General features: G+C 46.1%; 1 protein-coding gene across 1 annotated transcript in view; it reads left to right on the top strand.

Moving 5' to 3' along the window:
* The first annotated feature begins 5,605 nt into the window (after positions 1-5,605).
* RPTOR (regulatory associated protein of MTOR complex 1) overlaps positions 5,606-16,903 on the top strand; it is a 150,654-nt gene continuing 139,356 nt past the window's right edge. The window contains exon 1 of the mRNA XM_082492144.1: positions 5,606-5,910. Within this exon, the coding sequence (XP_082348270.1) occupies positions 5,749-5,910 (162 nt within the window). The 5' untranslated portion in view covers positions 5,606-5,748. The remainder of the gene's footprint in view (positions 5,911-16,903) is intronic.

Below are 16,903 nucleotides of genomic sequence, written 5' to 3'. Positions count from 1 at the left end.
ACACAGCCAACCGAGTTTAGGACACAGCTCACTTCACCCTATGTTTTTCTCAGATGAATCACACTGCTAAGCTCTATCGACTGACTTGACCAGATCTTTATCCACTCTCAGAGAAGCCCAGATGCCTTGCTGAGACACAGACCCCTACGGGGCTACTGCCTAAAATCACACAACACATGCAGTGGTCTAGCAAATGTGGTCTAGATGAAACAGCAGCAATATGGATGTTTGGGATGAGCTACCAAGGGCCCGCTGTCCACATGGATTGAGGAGGTGTTCTGGAGATCCACCTGGGGCTGGCACCTGCCTTGATGACTTCCACTGCTGGCTTGGATGAGCGATCAGGAAGCTCACTAGAGTTTCAGGCTGAAGCTGAGTGTGCCCAGAGCGTGTCAGAGGACGGGCCTGGAATTAAGAAAGGTTTGGATGAACTGGAGACATCTAAAAAGATTTAGTTTCACTTCAGTATGAAGAAATAAGCTGTTCTCTCTCCCCACCGAGGGTGGGAATGAAGTACCTGCTGTAATTTTAAGATGGAAATTAGCTGTCAAGAGCACGCTGCCTGGCGAAGTTATGTAGTCTCTATCATTGGAGGTCTTAAGAGCCTGTGATACTGTAGCACTAGGAACTAAACATTATAGATAAATAAAGCAGAACATTAAGGAAGCGCACACAAGCCCAGCAGGAGAGGCACATACATAGCTGTCGCGGTTTCAGTTGGGACAGAGTTAACGTTTCTATTAGCAGCAGGTGCTGTGGTTTGGGTTTGGGAAGGAAGTCGTGTTGGTAAAACACCGGTGGGTTTGGTCGTTGCTGAGCTCTCGAGGCCTTCTCTGCTCCTCACCCCCCGCCAGCGAGGGCCGGGGGGGCACACGGCGTCGGGAGGGACACAGCGGGGACAGCTGACCCCAGCTGACCCCAGGGGCATTCCGCGCCGGGTGACGCCACGCTCAGTGTGTAGGTCTGGGGGAAGAAGGAGGAAGGGGGGGACGTTTGGGGTTGTGGCGTTTGTCGTCCCAAGTCGCCGTTCGGGGGGATGGAGCCCGGCGTCCCCGGGGACGGCCGAACACCCGCCCGCCCGTGGGGAGCCGGGAACGAAGTCCTCGTTCCGCTTCGCTTGTGTGTGCGGCTTTTTCTTTACCTATTAACCTGTCTTTGTCTCAACCCATGAGGTTTTTTTCTCTCCTTCCCCTCCTTTTTTTTTCCCCTCTTTCCCCTACCCTTGTTGGGGGGGGGAAGGAGGGGAGGGCTGAGCGAGCGGCTGCATGGTTCTACTTGCCGGCTGGGGTTGGACCACGACAGTAGCCTAGATGCTGTACTCCCGTGCATGGGGCTTGCCGTGGCCTATGGATGTTGAAAAATACTTTGCCAGAGTGAAAGCTGCAGAATTTTCTCTGCTGTGAAAGAAACCAGACCTGACACTGGACTGTGGAGTGAAATGAGAGAAGGCCGAGGAATGGCATCACTTCTAACAACTAATTTTTACGGAGATATAAATGGAAGATTATTTATGTCTCCCTTTGGTTCTTGCCCATGGAGACTGAAATAAGGTGAGTTGCTTTGATTACAGCACATAGCTGCAAATGACCAGAGAGCCCATGACCACCATCCTGAAGATTTTCATTATCAGAGAGCAGATGCCATCAGAGACAAGTGCTTGGCAGTGCTATTTTTGAACAAATCAATTCATTTTGATTTCCATCAAAACTTGCAATATCAGGAATTCAAATGGAGACTGATCCCCACTGACCTGCAGCATGTGTCCTTTAGAAAAGGATATCTGCGAGGCTTATTCAGAGATCTGATAAAGTGCAGATAATTTTTTTCATTTGATATTTACTGGCTCTGGTCAATTTACAACTTCCCAATTGCAGATTTGCTAAAACTAAATGTTATGCCCTTTTCATCGTGCATTAAAAAATAACATGTATTTAGCACATAGATGATGTCATCCCAGCCAGCTCTTAGAAACTGTCACGACAGCAGCCCCCACTTCGCTGAGGTTAGGGGTGCTCTGCCGTGCTGGTCCCCGTGGCCTGTGCCGTGCCGGCTGGGGGAGCAGAACGTCACCCCACGGGCTGGGGGTGGTGGGACCCACAGCCCTCCGGCGATACTGCTTTGGGGCAGGGCAGTACCGCACTCTCGTAGGTGTGTACGCACACGCTGATGGTACCCTGTCTCAGCCCGCTCCTGGCTGAGCGGCTGCCTGTGCAGGCAGTTTCCTGACAGCAGACGCTTACGGTGTTTTATCGCCTGTCGAAATGGCACAGCAGCCTCAGGAAGGTCACAAGGAGCCCGTGAGGTGCCCCTGTTTTTCAGGCAGCCAGCCTTCCTGATGTTCCTCTCATTCAGCTCTTCTGCAATGCCCCAACAACGCAACCCAAATCCTTAGGGGAAGCAGGGGCTGTGTCCTGAATCACCATGCTCGGACTGGAAGAATATTTGTTGTGAAAACTGTGAGAGGAGCCTGTGTGCGCAGCCCCGTTCCCAGCGTGGGAACTGGCCCTGGGCTGTCTGCTGCAGAGGACAGAGACTGGCCACGTCGCCTGAAGCAAGCGTGTACCTATGAGCATCTGCATCCACAGGCATCCCCATAAACATGTCTGGTTTCATTCTTCTGTGGAAAGTTGTATACAGCTCGATCCAGTACAGCCTGAACATAAAGGATTGCTAAGCCAGCACTCCGCTCTTCTTTATCCTGCAAGTATAAAGAACCTCTTGTGTGTAGGGACCTTATATCGGCCTATTATTCTAAGGCAAGAATAATTGTAATCTGTCAATTTAATCTGTTATTCTGCTCAGAATCTGCGTGCAGGGGGTTGACTTGGCAAGGAAATGGGGGCTCCTGATGGCAGTGACATGCTGCCTTCGGTATGGAGGTGCTAGCAGCACAGGGAATCCTGGCCAGCGGTGACATGAAAGGGTGCAATTAACAGGACAGGGTGGATCCGCAATGGGACCAGTGAAGTGGAGAACCACAGGTCTAGATGGAGGTGTTCCCGGCAAGTGCATGTCTGGGATAATGGGAGCATTGCAGGTCAGAGCTGATGCATTCAGAGCTGTGTGGGAAGTCTGCTGACAGCCTGCTCTCGCTGTCTGGTTCTCATCCCAACAGCCCAGCCGTCACTTTGGCTCTGCTCTGCGAGTCCTCCTCCTGCCACCTTCCCTGTCCCCTTCCCCCTAGAGCCCCTGTCAGGTGGAACCGAGCAGAGATGCTGGTGTGGATGGGATGAGAGCACTGGGAGCATGGAGAGCCTCAGGGGAGCAGAGCAGCGTTTCAGAGAAGTCCCTGAAATAAAGGGGGAGGACGTAGGTGCACAGGGGACGGGGCAATGCACGGCTCTTCCAGCACAGGCTGTGGACTTTGCCTGGCTGACCGTGAAAACACACAGTCCTTATCTCAAATAATCACTGTTTTAAAGCTGTGCGTATGAGAAGCGAGGCAGATTTGTGGTCTCTGCCCTCTGGCAGCTGTGTCCTTCAAAGGTATTTTCTGCGGCAGCTCCGGAGGCCACAGAGCAGCACATTCTGGTGGGGCAGGCGCCGGCTCCGGCACACAGTGCCTAAAGCTGTCGGGAGCCGGGATTAGCGACCTGCGCTGCCCATCGCGAGGGTCCATCTGTGCAGCTGCAGCGCTGGATTAGCTGCCCTGGGAGCTCTGGGGGCTGTAATTTTTTCAGGTGGTGTGTTGGGATTGTTATTCCCATTTTGTGTAGCTGGCGTTGGTGCGAGGAAATCATTAAAGGTTAGCAGAAACGCAACCATAAATGCTTTCTATGCCACGGCAATTCATTTCAATAACAATCATGTAGTTATGATCAGCCATCAGCATAAAGCACTCGTAAAGAAATGAATCAGCTCAGTCAGTAAATCAAAGGAGCAAAAGCAAATGTTGGCCATTCCAGAGCCTCCAAGAAATATAATTTTCCAATCTATTGTAGAAGACGGTCGTTGCATTTAAAATATTCCATGAATGGGAACACACTGAAAAAGTTAATGAGAAGTAATATGATTCTATAAATCAAATTATACATGTATTCTTTGAAATAATTTTTACACATTTAGAGTATTACAAATACGAATGCAGTTGGACTTGATTACTGCTAAGAGCAAACACTCTGAGGAACTTCATTAGGAGCAATATTTGATATTCATTAACCTTCAGTCTATCTGATATATTCCTGAAACAACACATTTGCTTTTCCTCCTATATAGAGTGAACATAAATCAGACATAATTCTGCTGCAGTCTATTGTCCAGTTTCACCACTCCCCTGCTCTTTTGCCCCAGTATAAATGAACACACAACTGGAAGTGAAGTAAGGTCCAAGAACTGGCACTAGTCCCTGTGCCCGCGCCGCGGCAGGGTGCCTTTGGGGAAACCGGGACACACCGGCGAAACGCTCATGCTGCTCAGTGCCAGGAGCTTCACACAGATGTATTTTTATCTCTGTTTAAGATGAAGATCATCAGAACCGTAATTGTAGGGCAGGGTGGCCTGGAAGGCTCGGCGTGCTGTGCAGTCCGTCCTGCGCTGCTTTACGTGATGGCAATGTACACCATGTTAGGTTGTTTTGTGTATTTTTCAGCGCCCTGAAGGTAATCAATGAACCTGTCCCTTCAGCGTTGCGGGAGGGAAAATCTCTGGAGGAAACAGGGACGTGGCATCCCTCGGCTCCCAGAGAGGAAGCCCATGGCGCACACGCAGCCTGGCGGGGCAGGTGACAGGAGGCACGGACGACACCTTGTCCTTTGGGTCTCTGTGCGGCACCGCACGACCTTCTGCCCTCGGCCTCGGACAGCCCGGGCGGCCTCGGGCTGGGCCCCCCGCGGGTGCCCGTTCTGCCCTTGAAACGCCCTTTCCCCCCAGGCAACCCTGACCCTACCGAGCCTGCGGTGTCCCCCCCCCCCGCCGCGGGCGGCCTTCCTGGACGGGCTGTCACCGCGCACCGCCGACATCTTGAAGCCGCGCAGGGCAGAGGCCGGGCGAGCCGTGACCCTTCGCCCGGGCTATCGCCGCCTGCGCGGAGGAGGGCGGCCCGTTTTAAGCCCTGCGGCTCCCGGGGGACTCCCGGAGGCGCTCCCGGGGTCGCCCGGCCCGCGCGAGGCCCGGCCCAGGCCGCGCTGTAACCATGGTAACCGCGGCTGGACCGCGGCGGCCCGGCTTGTCCCACGCGGCGGCCCGTAGCGCGGTGCATTGTGGGCCGGGGGAAGATGGCCGCCTCCTTGATGCGCTGGTGAGAGGAGTCGGGCTCTCCGGCACCGCGGGACGAGTCTCCCCTTCTCCTCCCGCCTCCCGCCCGCTCCCTGTCCGCAGCTCGCCGATCCGCTCTCGGCCGGCCGGCGTGCGAGGGAGCTGGGAGCCGCCATGGGCCGGGCGCGGCTCCCGCCGCAGAGAGTGCAGGGCCCGCGGGGGTAGAGGCGCGAGTGGAGGCCCCGGGCCCGGTCCCCGCCGGCACCTCGGCCCTCGGCGGGGCCGGGAGGCGCCGCCTTCGTCCGAGCCCGGACGGGGCTGCTGTCTGCGGGCGGAGGAGGAGGAGGAGGAGGAGAGTCGCCAGGTGGAAGGCGCTGCTTCCCCCGGGCTCGTCCTTACCTGCACACCTGGGAGCGGAGCCGCCCTCTGCCCGTGCCCCGTCCTCCCCCCCACCAGCCCGCGTCCGCGCCGCCACCCGCCCGAGGGACCCCTCGGCCCCCGCTGCGTGCTGGGCTGGAGATTGCTGCTCGCTTGTTGCCCGGCACTTCCCCTCTGATGGAGTCAGAGATGCTGCAGTCGCCTCTTCTGGGGCTTGGGGAGGAGGATGAGTCTGACTTGACTGACTGGAACTTGCCTCTGGCCTTCATGAAGAAAAGGCACTGCGAGAAGATCGAAGGCTCCAAGTCTTTGGCACAGAGCTGGAGGATGAAGGACCGGGTAATGCTCAGGGGCAGGATGGGTGTTGGAGGAGGAGTGGGGGGGACAAGTGGTGAAAAGGGAGGAGTAAGTGCTCAGAGGGCTGCTGTACTTTGAGCAGCAGTCTCTGTTTTCAGATGAAACACTGGGTATTTGATCCAATAGTCTAACTTGCCTTTAGTTTGTGTGCCTGTCATATGGTGTTAGGCGGAGCAAACATGCAGGTGGGTCAAAACTACTAATTCCAAGCTCATGGTAATACACCCTTTAAGGTGCTCCCTTGTTTAAACTCTTTAAATGAAATTTGTGTACTTGGTGTTTTTCAGGAAAGACAATAAAATTAATGAGGTTTTAAAGAGCTTTCTGGATCAGCAGGTTAATGATGCACGAGGTGCAATAAATGTAGTCATTATGGTTGTCTAGTGGTGAAGATGCAGGAAAGCTTTGTGGATTTGAAGTTGGCCACCATCATGTTACGTGGAATGTAAGATTAAGGTATTATTTGTGTGTGTGGAAACTAAGATTATGTGGTTTTGGAGGCAGAAAATTATTAGATGAAACACTTCCTGTATTAAAGCAAGGTGCTTCTCTTGTGTTTGAGTATATGTTGCATGTTAAACTGATAAAACCAACTTTGTCAAACAAAGATCCTTGCTAGGGTGTCTTGAATCTTGTCTTTTGTCTGTGTCCCAACTTAAATGTTTAAGTTAAAAGCAAACAAAGGACCTAAGGAATGCCATGGATAATCAGCTTCCCTTGTTATAGGAATCTGCTTTGGGTTACAGGATTCCTTAGGTCTCAAAGTTGTTTTGCCCTTAACTTTGTGTTTATGAATATGTATGAGGGTTTTTTGGTGACCAAATTTCTGTTATGTCTATGATCCTTCTTGTAATACTATGCAATAACTTGGGAACTGCTGTTGAAACTCCATCCTGTAATTTCTTTCCAGAGGCGTTATGACCAGGCATGAGGGTGCTACACATGAGTCAGAGTGTTTGTAGGAGGGGTCTTCAAGATGGTCATAGTGCTCAGTAGTTCTGGGGAAGGCTATGGCTGAACCAGAATCATTTGACTGAGTAGTCATGTATGGAGAGTTTGACTTGGCAGATCATTAATGGGTTGAACTGAGTTTTTTTTTTTGAGGTAATTTAAATGAGCCACAGAACACAAAGTTTTGTGATACGTCTTCTTTAACAGGTTTTGGCAATGAAGAGATTTTTCTCTTGTAGACTGTGGAGGTGTGATAAGCTTGCTTGTCTATTTTAGTGATGTCTCTGCCTTCCCGTGGAGCTTCCTGTTCGCTTATTTCCTGATCTGCAAAGTTGTCTTTTTTTTTTCTAAATTGGGAATGACATTGACTAGATCCAGGTAATCAGTAGGTTGCCCAGTATAACCATGAGTAAAGTGGTAGTAATCAGCTATCGTCTCTGTGTTTCTTGTTAAATGTTTCATAGATGTCTCACAGCCAAAGAGAATAATTTCAATGAAGACGAGAGCAGTGGTTACAGTGATTGTCACAGCTCAGTTCCTACTGTCCTTACTCCTGTGGAGTTGCAGTTTCTTCTTCCAAGAGTCCTCTGTGCTGTGAATGATGTGCTTTTCATGCAATAGTGTGGTACTTGTGAATGAGCTTAGCAAAATCAGGCCCTGAATCATTCTCCAAGATATTGAGATTTTTGTAAATGAAGAAAGTAAGAGCAAATATGATTTTTTTCTATTTAGTCCTCCTGTCTTCACTGTCAGCTTGAATCAATTTTTCCTTAATATCAGTACCAGTGGTGCTGCTCATATGTCATTTGTATCTGCACAGCTTTATCAGGTGGTGTTTGAACAAACTTGCTGTGTATAATTACCTTTTGCTTAAGAGCAGGGTCATAGGAATACTTAGAAAGCACATAAAGACATCTGAGAGAGGAACAGGAGCTCATCTGAGAATGCTCAATCTCATTACTTTTGAATCTTAAGAGTTATTTTTCATGTCTTGTATTTTATTCAACTTTTTAGCTATCATTGGATGTCTCATTAGCATTTGATGAGATATAACAAACATATCAGAACTTCATTTGGTGAAGGAAGGGGTTGGAAGAAGAGATGTTTAAAATTCTGTATGAAAAATGACGTTTGGTAAATATTTTCCCCCAGCTAACTCAGGTTAATCCTGGGAAAAAGTTCATGAAATCATATAATCTGGTTTGACCTTGCATTATGTGCACTAGCTTGCTAGTTCATGCTGCTGCTGTTTTCACATAGACCAATGGAAAGTGGGAGTTTGAGTGTAATGGGTTTGTCCAGAAAACCAATCACCTTAGTAAAAATGCAGGAACTTGAGATTTATGGGATTTTTATTATGAAGCATTTTGGAATAGTAGTGTAAGGGAAGATGTGCAGTAATCTGTCAGCCTTTACTGTCAGGAAGTATACCGACCTTTTGTTGATTTTTTTTTTTTTTTTTTTTTTTTCCTTTTTTCTCCTTTTTCTGGTTTCACTTGACTGTTTTGCTGTATGGTCTCTGGCATTATAAATTAATTATTCCTCTCATCTTGTTGTTCTAGCTGTCTTTAGAAAGTTTGTTCTCTTTCTTTTTTTCTTGCTTTAGAGCATTGTTCCCCAGTGATCAGAGTTTGGCGTTGCAGCCATGCTTGTTTTGGTCAGTGTTCAAGGCCTCTGGTGCCTGTCTATAGCTGCCAGTCAAATTCAAAGCAACACACAGTCACTTCCCTCCAGTCTCAATCTGACTGTGGGTCTGTTGCATTCCCCGGTTTACTTTACCTTCCTTTTCTTGTCTCTTGCCTCTGGTCTGATTGACTCTGGATGTGCTCTTATCTTTGAGATGCCATTGAAAGACATTTTCTTGAAGGCTGGAGGGGATATACCTCTTGGTGTGAGTTGAGAGTGTGCAAAGCATTCTATTATTTTAAATTTGATAAGTTAAGCTGTCAAAGCTTAGGATGGGAAGCATTATCTGTATTTAAACTCACCAGCCTATCTCTAAATCAAGAAATTCTCAAAGGTTAACCAAAACAAGTCTCTATCTGCCTGAGTTGCAGTTAAATCTCTGTGTTGTTTTTTTTTTTTTCCCCTGTGAATCATGAAAACAACATGGGCAGTGATGGGTTTTGCCCTTATTCATTGTCTTGAAGAGTCCTAGGGAGTGATCCTGGCTTCACTATAGTCCTAGGAAATGATTCACAAAGATTTGGGAATGGAATGACTTTTTTTTTTTTTTAAATCTTGATTCATTGCTGTAAAAACCCCAGAGTTTATACAAATTTGAAGGTTCTTTAGAAGGCAGAACTCTAATAAGAACAAAGAATCAAATAAGAAAAGTAATGAGTGGTAAATCTAGATAAAATAACTGAACGCTTACTCCCCCCCTTTCATCCAGAAGGACTGCTCTGAAAATATTTAATCCTACGTCTCCTGCTTCCGTGGACTACATATGCCATCAAAGTGACACTGCTTTGATCTATTATTTATTAAAGAATATTTTTAACACAAGAGGGTTGGAATTATGCTTTGTGTATTGAATTAAATTTCTCAGCTTCAGTAGCAACCAAATAATGAAACTTAATTTAAATAAAAAGATTTCAAATAGACCAGGTTTTACTGACAAGTTGCTACTAGATTCAGAATATTTAAGTTAAGATGTGCTGTACTTATTTTGATTTCTAAAATAAGCAGAGAGCAACAAAGCTGATTGTAATAGTTTAACATTTTTTTCCTGCTGCCTCATAACTTGCTGAGTGAGAATTAAATCCTGTTTTTATGAGAAGAGGAATACACAATTAGGTTTCTACGGAAATGCAGATTAAAGCAGGACCGCATACAAATGCGCTTAATTCAGACAAGCAGAGTTTACCTGCCTGCACGGTAAACGTTTCATGTGTCAAAGGAAACTGATGAAGGATAGCAGCATTGGAAGTTTGTGCGCATCATTTCAGCTTGAAATCGTTGTTTCACTCTAAGGAAGCTTTCCAGGCACTCCTGCAAGGGATGTGGCTTTGCTGCCCCTGGCTCTCAGGGCGTTGGGGGCTCGGCTGCCCCCTCTCCCCAGTCCTGTTCAGCGCCTTTCTGCGGGCTGAAATGGGGCAGCAGGAATCTGGGGGGGCAGAGGGTGGGAGTTTGTGTTTTGGCAGCAGCCTTCACTTAGTTTGACTTATTCCATCTTACAGGTTTGTTTTCTGTTTGCTTATGCACAACCGTGGACTATCAACTGTGTTTGTGTTTGAGAAACTCTTAACCCAGTAAGTAGTCTGGGATCGAACCCAAAGGATACGTAGTTTCCCTTCTTCACCTGGTATGAAGATAAACTCTTGGGAAGACTGGTGTGGGGCACTCTGCTGTGGTGCTGTAGCGTGGCCCTGAGAGCTGGTAACGGTGTGAATCTCTTGCTCTTCTGGGTCAGGGGTTGAAATCCATTTCAGTTCAATAGTTAGTGGAGTGGCAGTTGCTGTCCAGTGAGGTGTGTGAATTGAGTGGTAGCACAGGGCACCTGCTGCTTTACCAAGGTGTTTAAAAACAAAACAAAACCCCCAGCTTCTCCCCGAACTGAACCCCCTGCTGCAAGTAATGAGCACTGTCATCTAAGTTATAGATATAGATCTTCTCTTACCTAGAACAAGGATCATTTTGGATGAAGATGGTTGTGTATTGATTGGATAGAGTTGGGAAGCTTGCGCTCTATCTACCATTATCCACAAATTTTTTTATGTCTTAGCAGAGAGAGGACTTTGAACAGGTCTGAACAGTGCAGCTAGTCACATAATGTAAAAGAAAAAGGTCTTACCTTTATACAGCAGTAGGAAACGCTGAAATCTTCAACCTGGTCAATCTCTTTCTCATCCCGTGAATTGTCTCCCTTCAGCTGCGCCCTAGGAGCTGTAGGGTGAATGCTCTTTGGTAGTTCCTGGCAGTGCGATCCGCACCTCCTGGGAACACTCTGCTTAATCTCTTCCAATGCCACAGCTATTGTGTCAACTTTAATCAGACCACACTGGTGGGGGGATGACGATGTGGTAATTTAGTATTTTGCCCTGGAGGGCACTCTGCTTTAACTTCTGTTGGATGCTTAACTAGCTTAGGTGGACCATTAGGATAACTCCATTGGTTTATGTAATTTCTTATAATGAACATGTCTAGGACTTGTTTTTTCATAATATTGTTGCGAGGACCCTTTGCAAGACAATAAGTATTTTTTTTTGTGATGGTTGAGCATAGGGAGTAAAAGCATAATTGTACATTTGTGAATTGGTACATTTGCAAATTTGTGAATTTCTACTTCTGCCAGTTAGGTGGGGAAAAAATAGTTTTTATAAATCTATAAATCTAAAATTTTAGTGGCTTAATATACAGAAATGTCCAGAAGTCTTATTCCCTTAAATAGCTCCCTGAGAGTGCTTCATTTTAATTACATTTGCAATATGAGTAATAAGTGATAGAAGCGCAGTGTAATGTGTGGGAAAGGAGCTGACAACCTTATCACGTGCAAAGATAATTTTAGAGTGGGGAGAGACTTCACTGTTAGCAAATGGAATGGCAGAAAATAACTATAGCTGTGTTTCTCCATTCAAAAAAAATGCAATGAGAGAATACATATTTATATATAATGTGCTTCATTTTTTGTCTTGGAGACTAGGGCAGTCTGGAGACTGGTGTTGCTGTGGTGCTGAGCATATGGTGTTTGGAGAGGAGTAAGGCAGTTATTGCTACTTAAACTCAACATACATGTTGTAGTGGCTAATTCCCCTCCTGCCCTCCAGCACGTTTGTGGAGGTTTGAAAGACCTGTGAATAGCAGACAATGAAAAAAATGTACATCTTGAAAAATACACATAAGTGCTGGACTAGCATTGCAAATTGCATACTTTAATTAAAAACATGTATCACTATATGAGGCTATTCTTCTAAGGGTGGCAAATGTTAATACAATACTGGGTGGCAGCCCAGGGCAGTGGCGAATCGCCTGATGGTAGCGGGCGGCTTCGCATGAAGCTCTTGTGGAGAAAACTGGGAAACATCTGTTCTGCTGACAACTACCGCTTCTTTATTTTGGCATTGTGTGTGTTTCAATAGCTGAGAGACTGAAGGTTATGGGAGTGTTTTAGAAACGCTTTGTTAATGCTTCTCTGGTTCTTACCTTGCTTCTCTCTCCTTTGTGCAGACAGAGAAATTCAAGGGCACCAGGCTTCCTTGGAGTTTCGTTTCTGTTTGTCTCCATGGGTTATGTAGGTTTTCTGGGAAGTTTTGGGGTTTTGATTGTGTTTTTCTCTCTGAGCTGTTGTTTTAATTGGCTCGCTGCTGTGCTGATCATCTACCCTTGAACGTTTCCATAGGTGACTGTTAGCATAGTATGGCCGTGGATAACTGAGGGAGATTATTGATTGTTCTCTGTCTCTCGTAGCTTTAACTGGCATTTCCAAGTAAATTTGATAAACCCGAGATGTTTGTCTTGCACTTCTGTTCTTCTGTAAAGAATGTACTTTAGATAAATTATCTAATTTAGTACTTAGCAAGACCAGATTCGTGTCAATGGCATTCTTTAATACAAACCTGTGATGTCAGGTACAAAAGGTGACAGAAGGGCTCAGGGCCCAGAGTTCCATTTTATCTTTTTGTCTCAGTGGTTCTACTAGTGCCACTCTCGCTGATATTTTTACTTCTGTATTTGTATTTATTTATTTATTCTGGCTGTGTTGTGGCAGGGTGATGTACAGCTGAGTAGCTTTTGTTGGGTCGGGGCTGAGAGCGGCAGCGTGCTGCGCGCTGTACCCCACAGGGAGAGAAGGAGCAGCGCCGCGGAGGTGTGCAAAGTGGGCTGTGGGAAGAGCGATGATCTGAGCCACTCCGGCCCTCGGTGCAGTTCCCATCTGGGTGTCCCTCGGCTTGACTCCCCTCTAGTGTGACAAAGCCTCGAGAAGGGGCGCAGTCAGCAGCATGGTTTGCTCTGAGAAGCTGGATTGTCTTCCCTCAGTGACTCCTCCTGTCTCTCCCAGTCTTCCGTGGCACATCTGCAGTAGGAAATGTAAAGCCCTCAAAGTGATCAGGTGGTTGAGCCGAATTAGGCAGGGGGACACTGTTCTGCGCCATGTGGCTCTCAAATACGGCCAGACATCTTCAGCTTTATGTTCCTGACACTTCAGCTGAAATCAGGGACTTGATCTTGTCCTTATAATTTTCTCCTGCTTGCTCCTGTAAGCTCAGGAAACCTATTTTAAAAAGGTATTTTAATTTAGTGGAGTTGGCTGTAGCTCCACTTAAACAGGACAGTGTGATTCCTGACCAAATGTGCGTTGTGTAGCATGCATTATTGACTTGTTAAAGATCCAAGTTTTCACTTTGAGGGTGAAAATCTTTGAAAAAGAACTTTGAAAAAGTATTTCACTTTAAGGGTGGTAAGGCACTGGCCCAGGTTGCCCAGAGAGGCTGTTGAGGCCCCGTCCCTGGAGGTGTTCAAGGCCAGGCTGGACGTGGCCTTGGGCAACCTGGGCTGGTGGGAGGTGTCCCTGCCTATGGCAGGGGGGGTGGAACTCGATGATCTTCAAGGTCCTTTCCAACCTAAACCATTCTGTGATTCCATGATCTAAGCGTGTTGTCTAGGAATAATTTGGAATAGTAGTTTATAAGGAAGATCTGAAGATGAAGTCAGTCAGTGCATGGGAAGATGGACACCTTTTTCAAGGTAGTGCGAGACAGGAGTGGGAATGTGGTGGAATGATGAGAAGAAGCCTGTGCAGAATGCAAAGCAGAGAGAGTTATGCTGAGGTGAGAAGGAAAGCGTTGTCGCAGATCAAATAAGCAATAACATCTAGCAAATGTCTCTTGTTGATTCTTTTTGCATATTATATAAAAACAGCAAAGCTCATAGAAGCAAAACATTTACTTCCTATTATTTTTGAGAAATGATTGGCAGGGCCAAGAAATCAGCCTTTCGGTTATATGCAACTAAGCAGTGGTTTAAAGGCAGTGTTTTGATGCTTTGCTATGACAGAGTGAATCAGTTGACTTGAAGTTGTAGTTTTGAATCTCCCGAGCAGTTCTGTCATGCACGGTTGCCGTTGCTCTGTGGGGGCACCTGCAGAAGCGGAGGGCGCCGGGCCACGGCGTGTCAGTCGGTGTTAGTCCCTGTCAGACAGGGGAGACGCAGAGCGTCAGAGCGAGTTCTCGGAGCGAGTCAGTAGAAGGTGCATATGTATATCTTGGGTATTGATTGACAGTAGTAATTCATCTACAAGTGTAAGCAGTGCTTATAAAGTAAATAGTGAAGCCAGCAGTTAAAAGTCTGCTTTAGGAGGAGCTGTGTTAGCGTTACTGACTGCTCTTGAACTTTGCGTAGGGGCTGCATTCACTGGGTAAACGAACATGTTGGACATAATAAACCTCTGAAGAAAATTCATAGTATTAGTGCAGAATACAGAGGTTAGAAAAGGAAAACACTAAGGAGGAGTTGATCTAGGAATCTAGCGTATGCTGCCACAACTCTCACAGCAAGAACCGACCTTTTGGGCTACAGATGGCTGAAGACTACCTGCAGAGGTGTTGAATTATTAATGTTAACTTGAAGTATTTCTTTGCCTTCTACTATTTTTATCACTGTGGAGATGCACACTGAGATTTTTTTCCATAACAATTTATTTCTGTTAAACTTTATATGGAAAAGATTCCTTGAAACTGAAAGCTCTTCCTTTTTAGATGTTTTACCTTGCAAACGTTACAGGTGAGCTGCAGAGGACCGGCACATCTCTTCTTTTGGTATTTGGCCTGCTAAAGGGAAGAGCCATTAAAAAAAGAGAGTAACACTTGATTTTCAATCCTCTCGCGGAGTGTGGTGTGACATGGGTGCAGAAGGGTACTAAATTAGACCTTGATGGTGTGAGTGCATGCTCCAGGGGCAGTGCGTCCAACAGACTCCGCGGCTGCAGCAGGGAGCTCTGTCCCTTCTGCCTCTTCGCAGGGTAGAGGAGTCACGGACCCGAGCGCGGGACCCGTTCTGCCCGAGTCCCTCCCTTCAGAAGCCGTTCGTTGGTTTTGCCTGTGGTTGTGTGATCAAGGCGACCAGGAAGGTCAAGGCTTTGTCTGCTTGTTCAAAATTTTCAGCCTTTTCACCAGCTGATTTGCAAACTGGCGTTCCTCCGTGGTGTGTTTGTGCCCAAGCCCTGGAAACGGTGCCTGTGCTCTTAGAGGGCGCCGGGAAAAAGTGTTGCCACTTGTCACCCCTTAGCTGGGAGCCTGAAATGGGAAGTTGCCGGAGTTCAGGCTGATCTGCTGCGAGTCCCGTCGCCCCCAGAACCCCACTCCAGGGAAGCACGCAGCTTGCTGCCAGCGGCTGCCTTGCTGGGGGAAAGCCTGCCGCGTGTGGGTGCGACGTATAACAGCTTGGGAAAGAGAAAACATGATTTTCTGGGTGTTGCAGAGTGATCTGTAACTGAAATTCCAAGGGGAGACCAGTGTTTCATGTTGCTAAATATTGCTGTTGCTGCTCAGAGTTTGGAGAACTCCTTGTTGAAGCATTTAATGGCATGTCTCCAGAACAGTTAACACTTCGGAGTTATCCGTGGAACACCTAGCTGGTTTTGCCTTTTGGTCGAGAGGCTTGTACTAAATCTGTGTAAATGTATATAAAGAAAAATGTCCAAGAAAAGTCTTTAGGAAGGGAATGAATTTCCTGAACAAGCAGGCGGAATTGAGCCTGCTGGCCAGTGAAGATTCCCAGCTGAGACAGATATGAGTTTTTCTCAGTCTGGAAATCTGTTCCAGTATTTGTATTTAATGCTGATAAGTTTACCCTCAGCTCTGTAAAATAATGTAGCAGCATATATTTTATGTTTAATGCTGACTTAATCTTGTGTTTGTATTAACTCACAGAAGCAATTTTAACTTATTGGCATAAAACCAGGCAGGTTTATAACGGTTGAGGGTCATCTGTGTAATTTTTAAACAGAAAGTTTCCAGCTTGAAAATTGCAGTGTGGGAATAAAATATTCATGGGTTTTAAAATGTCCATTCTGAAATGCTAGCTGAGGGTCTTGCCACAAAATGCAAAATTTCTCATAAATTGATTGACCGATTTGTTCTCGATATTACTTAAACTAGAAGATAAAACAGTTATATGAATCTTTCCTTAGTTGCTAACCTTGTTCTTGCTGGACCTATAGCAAATCTTCAGCAACTGATGAAATGGGCAGTCTCACTTTGTCTGGACTGGAATTACTTTCAGTTATGCTACAATGGGATAAGTTGGACTCCCTGTGATGATAAAACTTAAGGTTTTCAATCAAAACCATTCTTATGAAGATAATGTAATGTTTTTTTGTAGCTGAAAATAACTGCAGAAATTCTAATTTTGATTTGAGATATCTATGTGGGATGTTTCTCTCTTTTGCAAATCTGTTTTGTCTTGAAATGAGGCAAATTAAAAATATTTTATAAGTCCTCTGATCTTTAATATGTAAATTTTAATGTAAAATGCTTTAAAAAGCATCTTGTCTTTTGAAGAGACACACAACGACCTCTGTTCGCTGACTTCCATTTCTGATGGATTTGGGGTTTGAATCCAGTGCCATTACTTCTCAGAAGGGGCTTTTTGACCAAGTGGATTTTGCAATTTAAGTATTGCAGGTTCTGACCCAGAGTTATTAAAACATTTTAAATTGAATACGATACAAAGTTGTGAATTGTATCCAATTTTTTTTTTTTTTTTTTACACACAAATTACACTGTAGAGAGAAGAGGCCACAGTAAGAGCTTCTGTGGTTTTGATTGTGAGCCTTTGCTGAGAAAGCATTTTGGAGATAGGTTTTTCCAGAAGCTTGCCAAATATTCTTATGCTCCATTTTTTTAATTCTAACAAAAATCCATTGAAATGTATTCTGGTGGATATATTCTTGAAATGTAGAAAAGAAAATTTCCACTGTCTTAATGACAGATGAGAATGTCCTAGTACTCCTTGTATTAAGAAGCTTTAAATATGCTATGGAGTTTCTGGTAATGTGTTCCAAAACAGTTTAGAAATGTGAAAA

This window comes from Vanellus vanellus (assembly GCF_965231255.1).
Source record: "Vanellus vanellus genome assembly, chromosome: 17".
NCBI classification, from domain to species: Eukaryota; Metazoa; Chordata; class Aves; order Charadriiformes; family Charadriidae; genus Vanellus; species Vanellus vanellus.
Note: the sequence above shows the minus strand (reverse complement) of the source record. Positions and strands in the feature narration are given on the sequence as shown.